General features: G+C 39.4%; 1 protein-coding gene across 1 annotated transcript in view; it reads left to right on the top strand.

Annotated features, from left to right (window-relative positions):
* Positions 1 to 15,865, top strand: part of DNAH8 (dynein axonemal heavy chain 8) — a 329,367-nt gene that overhangs the window by 113,460 nt on the left and 200,042 nt on the right. The window contains exons 36-41 of the mRNA XM_059938771.1: positions 6,171 to 6,370; positions 9,113 to 9,266; positions 11,290 to 11,453; positions 12,592 to 12,694; positions 13,708 to 13,812; positions 14,182 to 14,343. Of these exons, the coding sequence (XP_059794754.1) occupies positions 6,171 to 6,370; positions 9,113 to 9,266; positions 11,290 to 11,453; positions 12,592 to 12,694; positions 13,708 to 13,812; positions 14,182 to 14,343 (888 nt within the window). The remainder of the gene's footprint in view (positions 1 to 6,170; positions 6,371 to 9,112; positions 9,267 to 11,289; positions 11,454 to 12,591; positions 12,695 to 13,707; positions 13,813 to 14,181; positions 14,344 to 15,865) is intronic.

Below are 15,865 nucleotides of genomic sequence, written 5' to 3'. Positions count from 1 at the left end.
AGTGTCAGTTGTTACTTCTTGTTTTTCATTTCTAATTCTACTGATTTGAGTCTTCTCCCTTTTTTTCTTGATGAGTCTGGCTAATGGTTTATCAATTTTGTTTATCTTCTCAAAGAACCACCTCTTGGTTTTATTGATCTGTGCTATTGCTTCCTTCATTTCTTTTTTGTTTATTTCTGATCTGATCTTTATGATTTCTTTCCTTCTGCTAACTTTGGGGGGTTTTTTGTTCTTCTTTCTCTAATTGATTTAGGTGTAAGGTTAGGCTGTTTATTTGAGATGTTTCTTGTTTCTTGAGGTAGGATTGTATTGCTATAAACTTCTCTCTTAGAACTGCTTTTGCTGCATCCCATAGGTTTTGGGTCATCGTGTTTTCATTGTCATTTGTTTCTAGGTATTTTTTAATTTCCTCTTTGATGTCTTCAATGATCTCTTGGTTATTAAGTAGTGTATTGTTTAGCCTCCAGGTGTTTGTAGTTTTTACAGATATTTTTCCTGTAATTGATATCTAGTCTCATAGCGTTGTGGCCAGAAAAGATACTTGATACGATTTCAATTTTCTTAAATTTACCAAGGCTTGATTTGTGACCCAAGATGTGATCTATCCTAGAGAATGTTCCATTAGCACTTGAGAAGAAAGTGTATTCTGTTGTTTTTGGATGGAATGTCCTATAAAAAATATCAATTAAGTCCATCTTGTTTAATGTATCATTTAAAGCTTGTGTTTCCTTATTTATTTTCATTTTGGATGATCTGCCCATTGGTGAAAGTGGGGTGTTAAAGTCCCCTACTATGACTGTGTTGCTGTCGATTTCCCCTTTTATGGCTGTTAGCATTTGCCTCATGTATTGAGGTGCTCCTGTGTCGGGTGCATCAGTATTTACAATTGTTATATCATCTTCTTGGATTGATCCCTTGATCATTAGGTAGTGTCCTTCTTTGTGTCTTGTAATAGTCTTTATTTTAAAGTCTATTTTGTCTGATATGAGAATTTCTACTCCAGGTTTCTTTTGATTTCCATTTGCATGGAATAGATTTTTCCATCCCCTCACTTTCAGTCTGTATGTGTCCCTAGGTCTGAAGTGGGTCTCTTGTAGAACAGCATATATATGGGTCTTGTTTTTGTATCCATTCAACCAGTCTATGTCTTTTGGTTGGATCACTGAATCCATTTACATTTAAGGTAATTATCGATATGTATGTTCGTATTACCATTTTCTTAATTGTTTTGGGTTCTTTATTGTAGGTCTTTTCCTTCTCTGTGTTTCCTGCCTAGAGTAGTTCCTTTAGCATTTGTTCTAAAGCTGGTTTGGTGGTGCTGAATTCTCTTAGCTTTTGCTTTTTTGTAAAGGCTTTAATTTCTTTGTCGAATCTGAATGAGATCCTTGCTGGGTAGAGTAATCTTGGTTGTAGGTTTTTCCCTTTCATCACTTTAAATATGTCCTGCCACTCCCTTCTGGCTTGCAGAGTTTCTGCTGAAAGATCAGCTGTTAACCTTATGGGGATTTCCTTGTATGTTATTTGTTGCTTTTCTCTTGCTGCTTTTAATATTTTTTCTTTGTGTTTAATTTTTGATAGTTTGATTAATATGTGTCTTGGTGTGTTTCTCCTTGGATTTATCCTGTATGGGACTCTCTGTGGTTCCTGGACTTGATTGAGTATTTCCTTTCCCATATTAGGGAAGTTTTCAAGTATAATCTCTTCAAATATTTTCTCAGTCCCTTTCTTTTTCTCTTCTTCTTCTGGGACTCTTATAATTCAAATATTGGTACATTTAATGTTGTCCCAGAGATCTCTGAGACCGTCCTCAATTGTTTTTCATTCTTTTTTCTTTATTCTCCTCTGCGGTAGTTATTTCCACTATTTTATCTTCCAGGTCACTTATCCGTTCTTCTGCCTCAGTTATTCTGCTATTGATTCCTTCTAGAGAATTTTTAGTTTCAGCAATTGTGTTGTTCATCATTGTTTGTTGCTCTTTAGTTCTTCTAGGTCCTTGTTGAAAGTTTTTTGTATTTTCTCCATTCTATTTCCAAGATTTTGGATCATCTTTACTATCATTACTCTGAATTCTTTTTCAGGTAGACTGCCTATTTCCTCTTCATTTGTTTGGTCTGGTGGGTTTTTACCTTGCTTCTTCATCTGCTGTGTGCTTCTCTGTCTTCTCATTTTGCTTAACTTACTGTGTTTGTGGTCTCCTTTTCGCAGGCTGCAGGTTTGTAGTTCCCATTGTTTTTGGTGTCTGCCCCCAGTGGCTAAGGTTGGTTCAGTGGCTTGTGTAAGCTTCCTGGTGGAGGGGACTAGTGCTTGTGTTCTGGTGGATGAGGCTGGGTCTTGTCTTTCTGGTGGCCAGGACCACATCCGGTGGTGTGTTTTGGGGTGTCTGTGACCTTATTATGATTTTAGGCAGCCTCTCTGCTAATGGGTGGGGTTGTGTTCCTGTCTTGCTAGTTGTTTGGCATGGGGTGTCCAGCACTGTAGCTTGCTGGTCGTTGAGTGGAGCTGGGTCTTAGCATTGAGATGGAGATGTCTGGGAGAGCTTCCACCATTTGATATTACGTGGAGCTGGGAAGTCTCTGGTGGACCAATGTCCTGAACTCGGCTCTCCCACCTGAGAGGCTCAGGCCTGACACCCAGCCGGAGCACCAAGACCCTGTCAGCCACATGGCTTTTTTAGAATTTCTTCAGGGACTTCTGGTTGAGGCTTGTCTCCCAATTGTAATAGTGCAGCTTGGAGGGTGCAGGCTTGCTTTTTCTGCCAATCAGCTTGGCAAACTCGCAGATTCACTCCTACACACACTGGCTGCCCGTTCCTGGAGACTTCCAACCTGCCGGCCTGAGGCTAGACTATTCTGAACTTTACTATTTATTTCCCTTTACCAGTGAGAGTTATACTTTCATATATTTTCCTGTTACCAATTAGCATCCTTTCATTTTAGCCTAAAGAAGTCCCTTTAACATTTCTTGTAAGACTCATGTAGTGTTGATGAACTCCTTTAGGCTTTTGCTTGTCTGAAAAACTCTTGATCTCTCCTTCAGTTCTGAAAGACAGCTTCACCATGTACAGTATTCTTGGTGGCATTTTTTTTCTTTTAGCACTTTGAGTATATTGTGCCACTCCCTTTTGTCCTGCAAAGTTTCTGCTGAAAAATCTGCTGATAGTCTCATGGGGTGCCCTTGTATGTAACAAGTTGTCTTTCTCTTGCTGTTTTTAAGATCTCTCCTTGTCTTTAACTTTTGACACTTTAATTACGTGTTTTGTTGTGAGTCTCTTTGGGTATATCTGCATATTAAACAAATAGGCCTTTTTTTTCACAGAAAGACTAGATGCTTTTTAGTCAGCTGTCTCTGTGCTGGGCCCCGGGTTGGGTGAGTACAAACAAGCCATTTAAGAACTATTTCTCAGTTTACTATGGCCTTGTGGGTCTCATGGACATAAGCCCTGAATTTTGGGGTGCTCACCTCTCAGGTACAGGTGTTAAAAGTTGGGGTGCCTGATGTGGAGTTCACATCGTTTGCTCCTCAGGGAGAACCTCTGGTCTGTGGGTTCCTTCCCGATTGTGGGTCCCTGTGCCAGGAGTGGGGCTGAACATGAGATTCTGTCTCAGCTTCCCCTACCAGTTTTGATGTGAGTTTTTCCTTGTTCACCTAATGTGTAAGAGTTGCTCAACTAGTTTTTGGGTTTCTTTCAGTTCCATATGTAGCTGTAGGTTTGGTGTGTCCATGGGAGGAGGTGAGTTCAGTATCCTCCTATGTCACCATCTTGAACTAGAACTTAGTTCTTTTTCTTTTGTGACCACCTGTTCTTTTTTCATTTCTACATTTTTTTCTGTCCTTTTTATAGATTCTTAGATCTATAGATTATTAAATCTACATATATTCTCAAATATTTTATATATTCTCAAACCTATAAATCTCAAATCTTTAGAGTTCTTCATTTATCTCTTTGAGCATCCTAAACATAATTATTTTAAAATTTTTTATTATGGAAAATTTCAAAGAAAAGTAGAGATCCTCTTGCTTCCAAAATTATCACCTCATGGCCAATATAAGTTCATCTCTACCTCCCATACTCCAAGGCCCCCAGATTAACCATAATTAAAGATTATTTTTCAGATTGTTCTATAAAATTAATTTCACCTGGACTGAGTTTTTACTCTGATTGTTTTTTATGTTGGCTATCTCTCTGAGTATTGGATTTCTTTTCATGGGTTTTGCAATTGTTTTTTTCACTTTTTTTTTTTTCGGCTGCACCACGCGGCTTGCAAGATCTTAGTTCCCCAACCAGGGATTGAACCTGGGCCCTTGGCAGTGAAAGCATGGAGTCCTAACCACAGGACTGCCAGGGAATTCCCAAGGGTTTTGCAATTTTTATTTTTTAGAGGACTCATTTTGAGTGACGAGCTTTACAAAATGTGGCTTTTATAATTTGTTAAAATTGTTTTTCTCCTTCTGCATTTTAGCCTTCCTTAGGAGTCAAGTGGTTTTGTGGCTTCTTCCTGCATCCCCCATCTCCTCAAGTCCAGAGCCAGGTGTTACAATAGTGGTTTACATCCCCTATTCTGCTGTGGTGGGGCAGATCCAGGCAGAGCTGACCTGTCTCAGGTCCTGGTTGTGGACCTGGATCTGTCACCCCATCTGCCACATCCTTAGGTTCATTTAATCTAGATGACCAGATGGCAGCTACAGGCAGCCTCCTTCCACAGTGGAGGGATCTAGACCATAGTCCTGATGGTCCCTTTCATACAGGCCACTTTTAGTCTCCTGTGTCCCACAGGAGCCAAGGGGTTGGCACCCGCTGACCAGAGCCCTCAGGCCTGGGCTTCAGCTCCACCTCCTGGCTTGCGTGTCTTTTTCACTTCTAGTTCATGGAGATGTTTATCTTGTTTTTAAGTCTTACTGTGTTTGTTTTTTACCTTCTCTTTTTGTGTTTTGTACATTATTCTATGTTTTTGGAGGCGAAAACTGCACCCCATGACCAGAAATATCCCCTAAATGTATGGTTTTGAGTTTTCTGCTGCCTCTTTGCCTCTTTCTAGCAACATGCACGCCACAAGTTTTGTTTTCAAAGCATTTTTGTCCTATTTATAAATGCCATTCAAATACTACTGAGGGAAATAAAGAGTTTTAAAAAACTTTGGTGACCACCTCATTCTTATATAAGTAGGTTTTTACACTTAAGAGTATAGCTTTTCACAGGCTGTGCTTTGAAAACTTGATTTTGCAAGTCCAGGGGATTCTGGGATTCAGTTATTAACTATTCTTACCCCAAAACAGACTCTCAGTGTTGTCTACACTGGTATATTCTGTTTTCTTTACCCCATATGCCCTGCTATTAGCCAAGCTGGATTCTTACTGTTACTTCATTCATGGCCTCTAAAGGAAGCCTTTTCCCTTCCTGTAAAATGTCTTCTCCCTCCCCCTGTTGGAATCCCACTTATTCTCAGATGCTCCCTCCTCAATGAAGCCTTTCCTCCTTGCTGCAGGCAAAAGTCATTTCTCCTCCTCAGAACTCACAGCAGTTCACACCACTCTTATTACACTTACTACACATTAATTTGTAATATAATCATTTGTGGAAATTCCTTGCACCTTTATATTCCTTCCCATCTCTGAGATTCTGTGATTCTAAGTATGAAAATTAATTGAGGCATGTTGCAGAAAATACCTTACTTTTATTTTCCCTTGTGAAACTTTCATATCAAAGATTCTCAGAAAAACAGAAAAACCCATTAAAAATAGAATTAACTTTTAATCAAGTGAGATACTCATATCAGGGCCAGAACAGGCAGGAATATAGCAATGTTTATATGTTACTTTAAAGAGTTCAAAAGAGTCTCACATATATTCTCATTTGCTTCTCATAGCAAGCTGCTGAGATAGAGCAGCTGTGATTATGTCCATTTTGGCTGAAAAACACCAACTAAAAATATAAATAAGAACATGATGATTTAAATTCCATTATCTCATGTAGGTGGTACAATAAAATAATTAGTAGTCAGAGTGTCAGAAGGTTCTGGTTTGAACTTGCAACACAGTCATCTTGAGCCTTGGTTTTCTTGGCTGTAAAATGACCCAATGACTTCTAGGGCCAAGCTAAAAAATTCTGATTTTAAATGCACTTAATTTGTAATTGAAAATGTCATGACATATTCTTTGATTTCCTTCTGAAGGATGTTTGCATATCTGCCATTAAGGAGAAGGATATTGAAGCCAAGCTGACTCAGGTGATTGAGAATTGGACCAACCAGAACCTGAGTTTTGCAGCATTTAAGGGAAAGGGAGAGCTGCTGCTCAAAGGAACTGAATCGGGAGAGATTATCACCTTGATGGAGGATAGTTTAATGGTCTTAGGTTCCTTACTAAGCAACAGGTAATTTTATAATTTTCAGGGGAAGGTTTTGATTTGGTATTTAGGGTTATATAATTTTAGATAAAAGCCCAGTTTTGTAGCTGTGGCACAACACAAGATTCTGACCTAAAGTGTTGACTCTTGTCTGTCCTTACATGAACTATCTATTTTGCCTACTAATCATGGCCTCCATCTCTTCTATGGTACTCACCTCCCCTTCCTGTGTTTCCTGATGGGCCCCACCATAATTATTCTCCCTCAAATTGACAGCTTATCTCCTGAACATCTGGACTCCCCACCAAGATGACATCTTCAATTTATCTCCTTTCTCTTTTCATTCTCTGATTTTTCATCATTGCCCTCCTTGGCTAAACCTGCTCAAGTGTTCAACCAATGGCCCAGGAAAAGTATGCTGTCAACACATGAAGGAATATAGTGAAGGGCTTGACACTTACACACTTGGATTTTTTATGGTGAAAAGTGGCCATATCTGTGCTGGGTCCACTGCAGCCTAAACGAGGCAACATGTCCATCACTGGACTACTGAACCGCTTGAAAGTGACTGTTATCGCAAAAGCAGCTTTAGGAAATGGTACCCAGATTAAGTACACTGTCTTGGCATTAGCAACCTCTAATCCCCTAGCTGACTATCCAGTAATTCTTAACTGGTCTTCACCCTAACACACCTAAGAAATATGTCACATTATCTTAGAGGTCATTAACAGAGGTCGGTGTCCATGGGGATTCTAATACCCTACCTCCAGGTTGGGACTGCTGTTTAATGAATGACATCCTGCATGACCTCTGGCTCAGAGGCAGGCTTGTATTTGGATAATGTACTAACTCACAAAGCTCCTAATTCTGGGTTGAAGTTGCTGGGGTTAAACTCCTAGGGTATGTCCTCTGCTTTCAGGGAATCTGAATAACCTGGCAAAGGTGACCATAGGCAATTCAGTGGTTCCTAGACTTCACAGGCTGCTACTTCCCCATGGTTCATTGCAAATTTTGCCATCTTGATTTCCTGAATGATGACCTCTTGAAGAAGGGCTGTAGATTCACCTGAACCTGGTGTGTAGCCCAAGAATTCAGGACTTGAAGCCTTTCTTAATTTCATTCTTAACTTGCATATAACCTGAATATTATAGTACTTATTTACGGTACTAGTAAACTCAATGTTGAGGCCCTGCTAGAAGGAGTATAAGGATATCTAAGAAGTCACAACACTTCAGTAGATTGTCCTCCTAGAGAACTTTGCAGCGTCAAGTGGATCCAGAAAACCTCTTCTAGAGCCAACCACAGACTGATCTCATAGAAGGCAGTACCAGCTGGATCTCTAGGGCTACCCGGATGTGAGAAGGAAATTGTGTATCTTCATGGGTGAGGCTTCACTCACCTGGATTCCCTGGATTGTGACACTTTCCTGGTGGGTCCCTGATTCCCTGGCATTCCAAGGGCCTTCCTACCTGTTGTGAACAGGTTCCACCACACAAAGCTGTGCAATGCAGGTTCCTGGCCAAACGACAAAAACTGGTCATTAGTGATTTTATTTCAAATCTCCCTTTTTCTTGTTGGGAAGTTACATACCATCAAAGATGATTTTTTTTTTATTCTGTGCAAAATTATTTTTGGCTCCAAATATTTAAGTGCTTCAACTCCCTGAAATGCCCTTCCATACCATCTTGGTCTGTGTGTATTGATCTTGAAGGGTTTTTTTGGCATATTGACTGCCTTTCAGCTCTAGACTGGCCAGATGGACACTATAAATGGGAGTTGAGAAAAATGCCTCTTACTGCCAGATCAACTCATCTACCTCCTTGGGGCAGTTTTTGTACAACCCCTTTATACCTCCATGTATAACATAGTCTTCCACAGAAGTGAAGGGTTACACTTAGGCATCAGACTATTCCCAGAAGAACCCCATTCTTTATGTGAGCCCCTTCAAGTCATCCTGTCCTGGATCAAGAAAAGTTTTAAGACTGTACTCAACAAATGCCACTCACCGCGAAATTCCACTACCAACTTCAAAGCTACTTGCCATTGCCACAAACTGAAGTCAGCTTCTTAATTCAACTGTAGTTAATTAGGTCTTTCCCCAGTATCTTCCCATCACTTCCTCATGGTATCCACTCTATTTCTTGTCTTTCTTTGTTGTGCCCAGCTTTCTGGACACCTTGTATTCTGATGAACACTTCTGCGAGCCCTGATGGTGAAAAAACAGGAACCAGGCTTTCGGGGGATAGCAATTCTGGATCGTTAACGCTGCAGAATCTAGGAGTAGTGCCTGGTGGAATTAGCAGTCTGTGGGTGGGACGAGCACATCTGTAGTAGACACCAGACCTCAAGCTTGACCCTGGCCTTGTGGTAGTAGTTCCATAGACCAGTAACAACAGTACCCTCTGTGTGATTTTCCACTTGGATTTGGTTCACAAAAGACTTGGAAAGCCATCTTATTCCTTGTTTTCCCTTTACTCAGAGGAGCAACCAGCACAATTCCTTTACTGGACCTCTGTGGCTTAAAACTTGGTGAACTTCTTAGTTTATCACTGATACATAGGAACATGAAGTGAAATCTCTATAATTATATGTTTCTTTCATAAAAATGCAAACATCTCATTAACTGTATGAAATTTAATAGGAGCTGCCTTTTTTTTTTAGGAAAAAATGTTCAGTGTCAAAGGACTGTTTCTCCTATTATTTGCTATAAGCCATACTATTTTCTGAATCTTCCTTAAAATGTAATATCTTTCCATTCTTACTTTTTAGATATAATGCTCCATTTAAAAAAAATATCCAGAATTGGGTGTATAAATTGTCCACTTCCTCAGATATAATTGAAGAGTGGCTAGTAGTCCAGAACCTTTGGGTTTATCTTGAAGCTGTCTTTGTAGGTGGCGATATTGCCAAACAGCTACCTCAGGTAAATATGGTTTTTGTAACTGCTGATAGAATAATTTAGTGTATGTTGTTTATATGTCTCTGTAAAAGTCTTCAGAAAGACGTATAGTCATGTCTTGATTATTTGCACCAGGGGTTTGCAAACTATGGCCAACTCACCTGTTTTGTTTTGTTTTTTTAATTTTATTTTTGGCTGCGTTGGATCTTCGTTGCTGCGTGCGGTCTTTCTCTAGTTGCGGCAAGCTGGGGCTACTCTTTGTTGAGGTGCACGGGCTTCTCATTGCTGTGGCTTCTCTTGTTGTGGAGCATGGGCTCTCGGGCGCAGGCTCAGTAGTTGTGGCGCACGGGCTTAGTTGCTCCACGGCATGTGGGATCTTCCTGGACCACGGATCAAACCCGTGTCTCCTGCATTGGCAGGCGGATTCTTAACCACTGTGCCACCAGGGAAATCCCACCTGTTTTTGTAAATACAGTTTTATTGGAATACAGCCATGTCCATTCATTTATGTTCTGTCTATGGCTGCTTTAGCATTACAATGGCAGAGTTGAGTAGTTGTAACAGAGACCATACGGCCTACAAAGCCTAAAATATTTAGTATCTTGCCCTTTACAAAGAAGTTTTTTTTAAAAAGTGCTGACCTTTGATTTACATTAGTAGAAACAAGAAACTCACATAATTTTCAAATCTGGGGTTGTCTGAAGAGGTGAGGTACATTTGAATATGATACTATTAAATTATAATAGTTCATCTCTTCTTAGAATTAGACTTATTCCTCTGAGAGTAGAAGTTAAAATAATCTGTATTCTGTAAACACAAATTAACTGTCCGTAAGTTAACTAATAGTAGATCAGAAACATGAGGCAAGCAAACTGAGCCTTAGAAGCCTGTAACAAATTCTTTAAAACAGCTTTATGGGGACCTTTTAAATGAATGCTAGTAACTTACTAATAATTATTCTATGAAGGTAATTTTCCTCTTATAAAATTAGGCCTACTCTTTTTTTTTTTAACATTTATTTTTTTTGGCTGCATCGGGTCTTAAGTTGCAGCACGCGGGGTCTTCGTTGAGGCGTGCGGGATCTTTCGTTGCTGGCGCGGGGCCTCTTTGTTGTGGCGCGGGGCTTCTCTTTAGTTGTGGCATAGGGGCTCCAGGGTGTGTGGGCTCTGTAGTTTGCGGCACGCGGGCTCTCTCGTTGAGGTGTGTGAGCGCAGTAGTTGTGGCGCGTGGGCTTAGTTGCCCCGCGGCATGTGGGATCTTAGTTCCCTGACCAGGGATCGAACCCGCGTCCCCTGCATTGGAAGGTGGATTCTTTATCACTGGACCACCAGGGAAGTCCCCTAAGCCTACTCTTTTGAATTTCCATACCTATGGCATCACTATAGATTAAAAATCAAGGATAAAGCATTTTGAAAATAGCTGGTTTCCCTTTGTAACACATTTTTAAAACCTAAATCTTTCATTTTTAATCAGAAAGTTTTATTTTTTAAAAGTGCACTTAAAAGTTTTAATAGAGGCAAGATTATGCCAATTTCTAAAAGCATTTTAAAAAATTGAATGCAAAGCTTAATATCATCCATGGTAAACAGAAAGTTTTCATTTGCAAAAATGTAAATGAAGCTTTGTTTTGGATTTTTACTGTTTTCTTTTTCTTTTTCCTGGGGTACTATTAAGCTTTAATTATTCCAAAATACTAAGATCAAATTATTTTCATGCTTCTTCAGTTTGCTCATCAAACCAAAACACCTGGAGTACTGAAAGACTAGATTTGCGATTTAAGTTGATAGCTCTGCAAATTAATCATGTGGCACTTTGAAAAATGTATTAAATGTAAGGAAAAAAATCAGTGATAAACCTCATTGTGATAGAACAGCATTTCAATAAGCAGTTCTCTTGTTCCAGAGTTAATTCAGATGAAAAAAAAATTGCCCCTTTAAATTATGTAGCTGGAGACTAATAGGCTGGTTTGAGGAACTATAGGAGATGCCAAAGTGAAGACTTGGCTTCATTCGATTATCCACATGCCAACTTTTACTTTTGTTTTTAGGAAGCAAAACGTTTTCAGAATATTGACAAGTCATGGATAAAGATAATGCAGCGAGCTCGTGAGAATCCCAATGTGATTAGTTGCTGTGTTGGAGATGAAACTATGGGGCAGCTTTTACCTCATTTACATGAACAATTAGAAGTATGTCAGAAGTCACTTACAGGGTAAGAGTTTAATTTTTAAATTACCTATCATTTTATATGTGACAGTGTTTTATCCCAAACAAGTTAATAGAATTGACTGCATTTTTGGTTTGGTAGTGATGGTTGAGGTGGTGTTAGGAATTTAACATTTCACATAAATTTAATTTCTCTGCAAAAAAAGACACCTTCAAGTTGAGGGTGGGTGACTTACAGCATTGTATTAGTTTTGTAGGGCTGCTGTAACAAATTACCATAAACTGGGTGGCTTAAGACAACTGAAATTTATTTTCTTACAGTTCTGGAGGCCAGAAGTCTGAAATCAAGTTAGCAGCACCTTCTGAGGGCTCTAGGGAGAATCTTTCCTTGCCTCTTCCAGGTTCTGGTGGCTCTTGGCTTGTGGCTATATAATTCCAATCTCTGTCTCTGTCTTTATATGTCCTTCTCTTCTTCTTCCTGTGTGTCTCTTATGAGGACACTTGTCATTGGATTTAGAGCTTATCTGGATAATCCAAGATTATCTCTTCTCGAGATCCTTAACTTCAGTACATTTGCAAAGACCCTTTTTGCAAATGAGGCCACATTCACAGATTCCGGGGAATAGGACGTGGACATGTCATTTTGGGGCTACCAGTCAACACACTACAGGCATGGAGTAGAGATGTGCACTCAGAGAACAATTAACCAGACAAACTCACAGATAGTTTTCTTAAACGGCAGTTCATTCTCAACTTCTATTTGAAATAGGGTAACGATATATCTTGGTTTGTCCAAATTTATGCCTCTGTCCTGACTGAATGGCTATTTGTCCCCCCTTTCACTCTCAAAATATCTTGGCTTGGAGATAAATTATGTGTTCACCCTGGGTTTAAGCTGCGAGGTTCACAGTACTCTTAGAAAGGTTGCAGGAGGGCTCTTGATGAGAAAGAAGATAGGATGGGGCAGGCTTGCTCTGAATCACTTTCTTATTTCCACTTGTTTTCCCAAGTGCCATCCACGGTGCAGCAGGACTTTCTTTCTAACCAAACATTTCAGAGGCAAATGGGAAATGACTGTAGGTGTTTGCTACTATCTTATTGATGTTAGTGATTGCGTCTTGGCTAAAAAACCCAAAAATTAATAATTCAGAAAAAATTATTTGGTAATGTGACTTTATTTAAAGGTATTTGGAGAAGAAGCGATTACTATTTCCAAGATTCTTCTTTGTATCTGATCCAGTTCTCCTGGAAATTCTTGGACAAGCCAGTGATTCCCATACCATACAAGTATGTAATCTAAATATCTGTTACCTAAATCCTTTTTTTCCACAGCCTATGTATTAAAAAATAAAAATGAAGTTAATGTCTTAAAAGTGCAGTCAGGAAAGAAGAGTATTAAAAATTATGTTGGTTATAAAATGTCTTATTTTCTTTGTATTCGGAGCCCATCAGCCTGAGGCAAGGGTCACCGATTATGCAACTCACCAGCTGGGTGACCTTGGCCAGCTTCTTAATTTTCCTGTGCCTCAGTTTCCTTTTCTGTAAAATCAGGATATTAATCATTTCCACCTCATGGGATTGTCATAAGGATTACACGAGATAATTCATTGAAAAGTTCTGGACACACAGTATGTGCTCACTAAATGTAATTCATTGTTATGAGTATTTTAATCTAAATATTCTTAGATCAAATAGGGATTGTGGTTTGGATTTGTCCTTTTTTTGTCCCAAGTGCTTCTCAAATGCTTTTATTGCCATTTCCAAGGGCAATACTTCCAGGAGGAAGAGAAAAACTATAGAGAACTGGGTGTGAGAGGCACTGGAACACCCATCCCAGGGCCATTTCTGATTTGGGAATCTGGGAAACAGCTAGTAATACCTTCCTTGTTGGTTTCCAGGGAGTTGCGGGGATAAGAAAGGAAAGGAGGGAAGTAGAAGCTGTGTAAGGCAGACATAGAGCCAAAAGAGAAGGACTGAGCTGTCCCTGGGAGGAAAGAGGGCAGGGACCATGTGGTTCAGTGTCCATCAGGAGGAAGATGACAGTTACTAGTCGAAATCTCCATAACGTAAGAGGGGCATTTGTAGGTCTTGGAGGAAACATTCTGTAGGGCTGGATTTTAAAAAGTGGGCTTCCAAGTCAGTCAAGGGTCAAAGAAGAGTCTTTTTTTTTTGGAGACAATGAAGTACATTCTTAATCTCTTACAAATATAAAAAATAGTAAAGCTTTTAAAAACATCTCAGTGACTTTTGTGTTTAACCTCATGTATGATGTGTTTGCTCTGTCTTGTGCTTTCTTATAGCCACATCTCCCTGCAGTGTCTGACAACATAAATGAGGTGACCTTTCACGCAAAAGACTATGATCGTATCATGGCTGTCATATCAAGAGAAGGAGAAAAAATTATTGTAATTTAACTTGGTTAAAATTTTATTAGAATTTCTTTAAAAATTTAGATTTGAGGAGAATGCAATTCTCTTATGAAAGAAAGGGAGGGGAGTGGAGTCGGGTTTTAGTTCTGTAGCCCTGGCTTTGTAACAGCCTAGTTTGGATAACTCATTTAACTTCTCTGAGGCTCATTTTATCATCTACACAATGAAAGTTTTAGACCAGATGATCTTTATAGTTCTTTCCACATACAGTATTAGTTGATTTTACTCATGTTTTAAATATTTTGTGTGAAATTGTTTGCTTTGCCTGAGGTACTTTGATCTATGACATTTGTAAAAATACCAGATTATTATCAACTTGTAATATATTTGTAATATATCTTTTAGTTGGATAATCCTGTTATGGCCAAAGGTCCCGTGGAGATTTGGCTTCTGGACCTGTTAAAAATGCAGATGTCGTCCTTACATAATATAATTAGATCTGCATTCTATCAAATCAGTGATTCAGGATTTCAGCTCTTACCTTTCCTCAATCACTTTCCAGCACAGGTGAGAATACATGACATTTAAATAGCGAAATAAGGGGGAAAGATATTCAGGAGGCAGTTAGCCTGATGATGTGGAGGCTGTTCTAGCTTAGAACCAGTTAGAGAGGCCCACCCACCCTCAGCCCCCAACCACCTGCCTGACCACTTGCTTGTCCACCTGCACCATTCTAGGCCAACCCATCCCATCCTCGAGAAGAGGATTTGCCACCGTTCTTCCATCATTGAGGATATACACTGAGACTAAAGCACTAACGAGAAATTTCATCTTATGTATAAACGACACCTATCTATGAATAAAAACCATCTATCTATATCTATTCATACATAAATATAGACACAGATGTAGATATGGATATGGACATATATAAAAGGAAGGAGCATATCTTTTCCTGAAATGAAATCCACCTTGCCTTTTGTTTATTTTGCCTTCAAATAATTAAAAATTGGCATAATTTGTTAAATACGACTAAGGTTTTTTAAAATATTTAATTTAATTAATTAATTAATTTGGCTGTGTCGGGTCTAAGTTGTGACACGTGGGATCTTCGTTGCGGCAGGTGGGATTTTTCATTGTGGCGCGCTGGCTTCTCTCTAGTTGTGGCGCACAGGCTCCAGAGTGCATGGGCTCAGTAGTTGTGGTGCACGGGCTTAGCTGCCCCGTGGCATGTGGGATCTTAGCTCCCCGACCAGGGATCAAACCTGCGTCCCCTGCTTTGGAAGGCAGATTCTTAACCAATGGGCCACCAGGGAAGTCCCACGTTAAATGTGACCAAGTTTTTAAAGAGAGAAGACCTTGAAGAGGCTGGAGCAGGTGTTCTCTTGAACAACTCTCCTGCCCTTTGGCTCTTAGAAGCGCATTGTCAGGTGCCAGGTATTATTAAAACAGGACACAGAAAATGAAGAGCTAACAGTTCCATTACATTTTCAGCCAAGATAAATGAAAAGTGATGATTTGTGATCTGGGTCAGAGATAGTGTGGGATAGAAGGCAAGAGCTCTCCAAGGAAAATATAGGCAGGTTTTGCTTCCCCAGCTGCTCCTCCCAACCTGAACTCCAAATCCTGGGTTACTGCACACACAGTGGAGGCAGCTGAAATGATATGAAATTATTCAAATGACAGAAGTACAGACATGAAATCAACCTTCACTGGAGAGAATATTTTAATATTGTTTTTGTATTGTATAATATCCTTGGTAAACTTTAATATTCTTATTAGCATTTGTGATGAAGCTTTATAAAATACTTTATTTGATAAGCTGAGAAAAATAGCTCCTTAGACTAAATCAACATACTTTCCCTCTCTCAGGAAAGCTTGATCACCCTTTATACTCTGAAGGAGATATAGAATTAAAGTTGGAAAAGTTGAAAAGCAAATTTAAAGTAGCGGTGAAGTTGAACAGGATATAATAGGAAAGTTGACTAACTTTTAGGACTTTATTTAATGTGTGTATATATACATATATATATACACACACACACAACGACTTTTAGATAAAAATCTTAACGTTGTAGTGGGCAAATTT

This window comes from Balaenoptera ricei, chromosome 11 (genome assembly GCF_028023285.1).
Source record: "Balaenoptera ricei isolate mBalRic1 chromosome 11, mBalRic1.hap2, whole genome shotgun sequence".
Taxonomy (NCBI): Eukaryota; Metazoa; Chordata; class Mammalia; order Artiodactyla; family Balaenopteridae; genus Balaenoptera; species Balaenoptera ricei.
The sequence above is the reverse complement of the archived record's forward strand: the minus strand, read 5'-3'. Positions and strand labels throughout refer to the sequence as shown.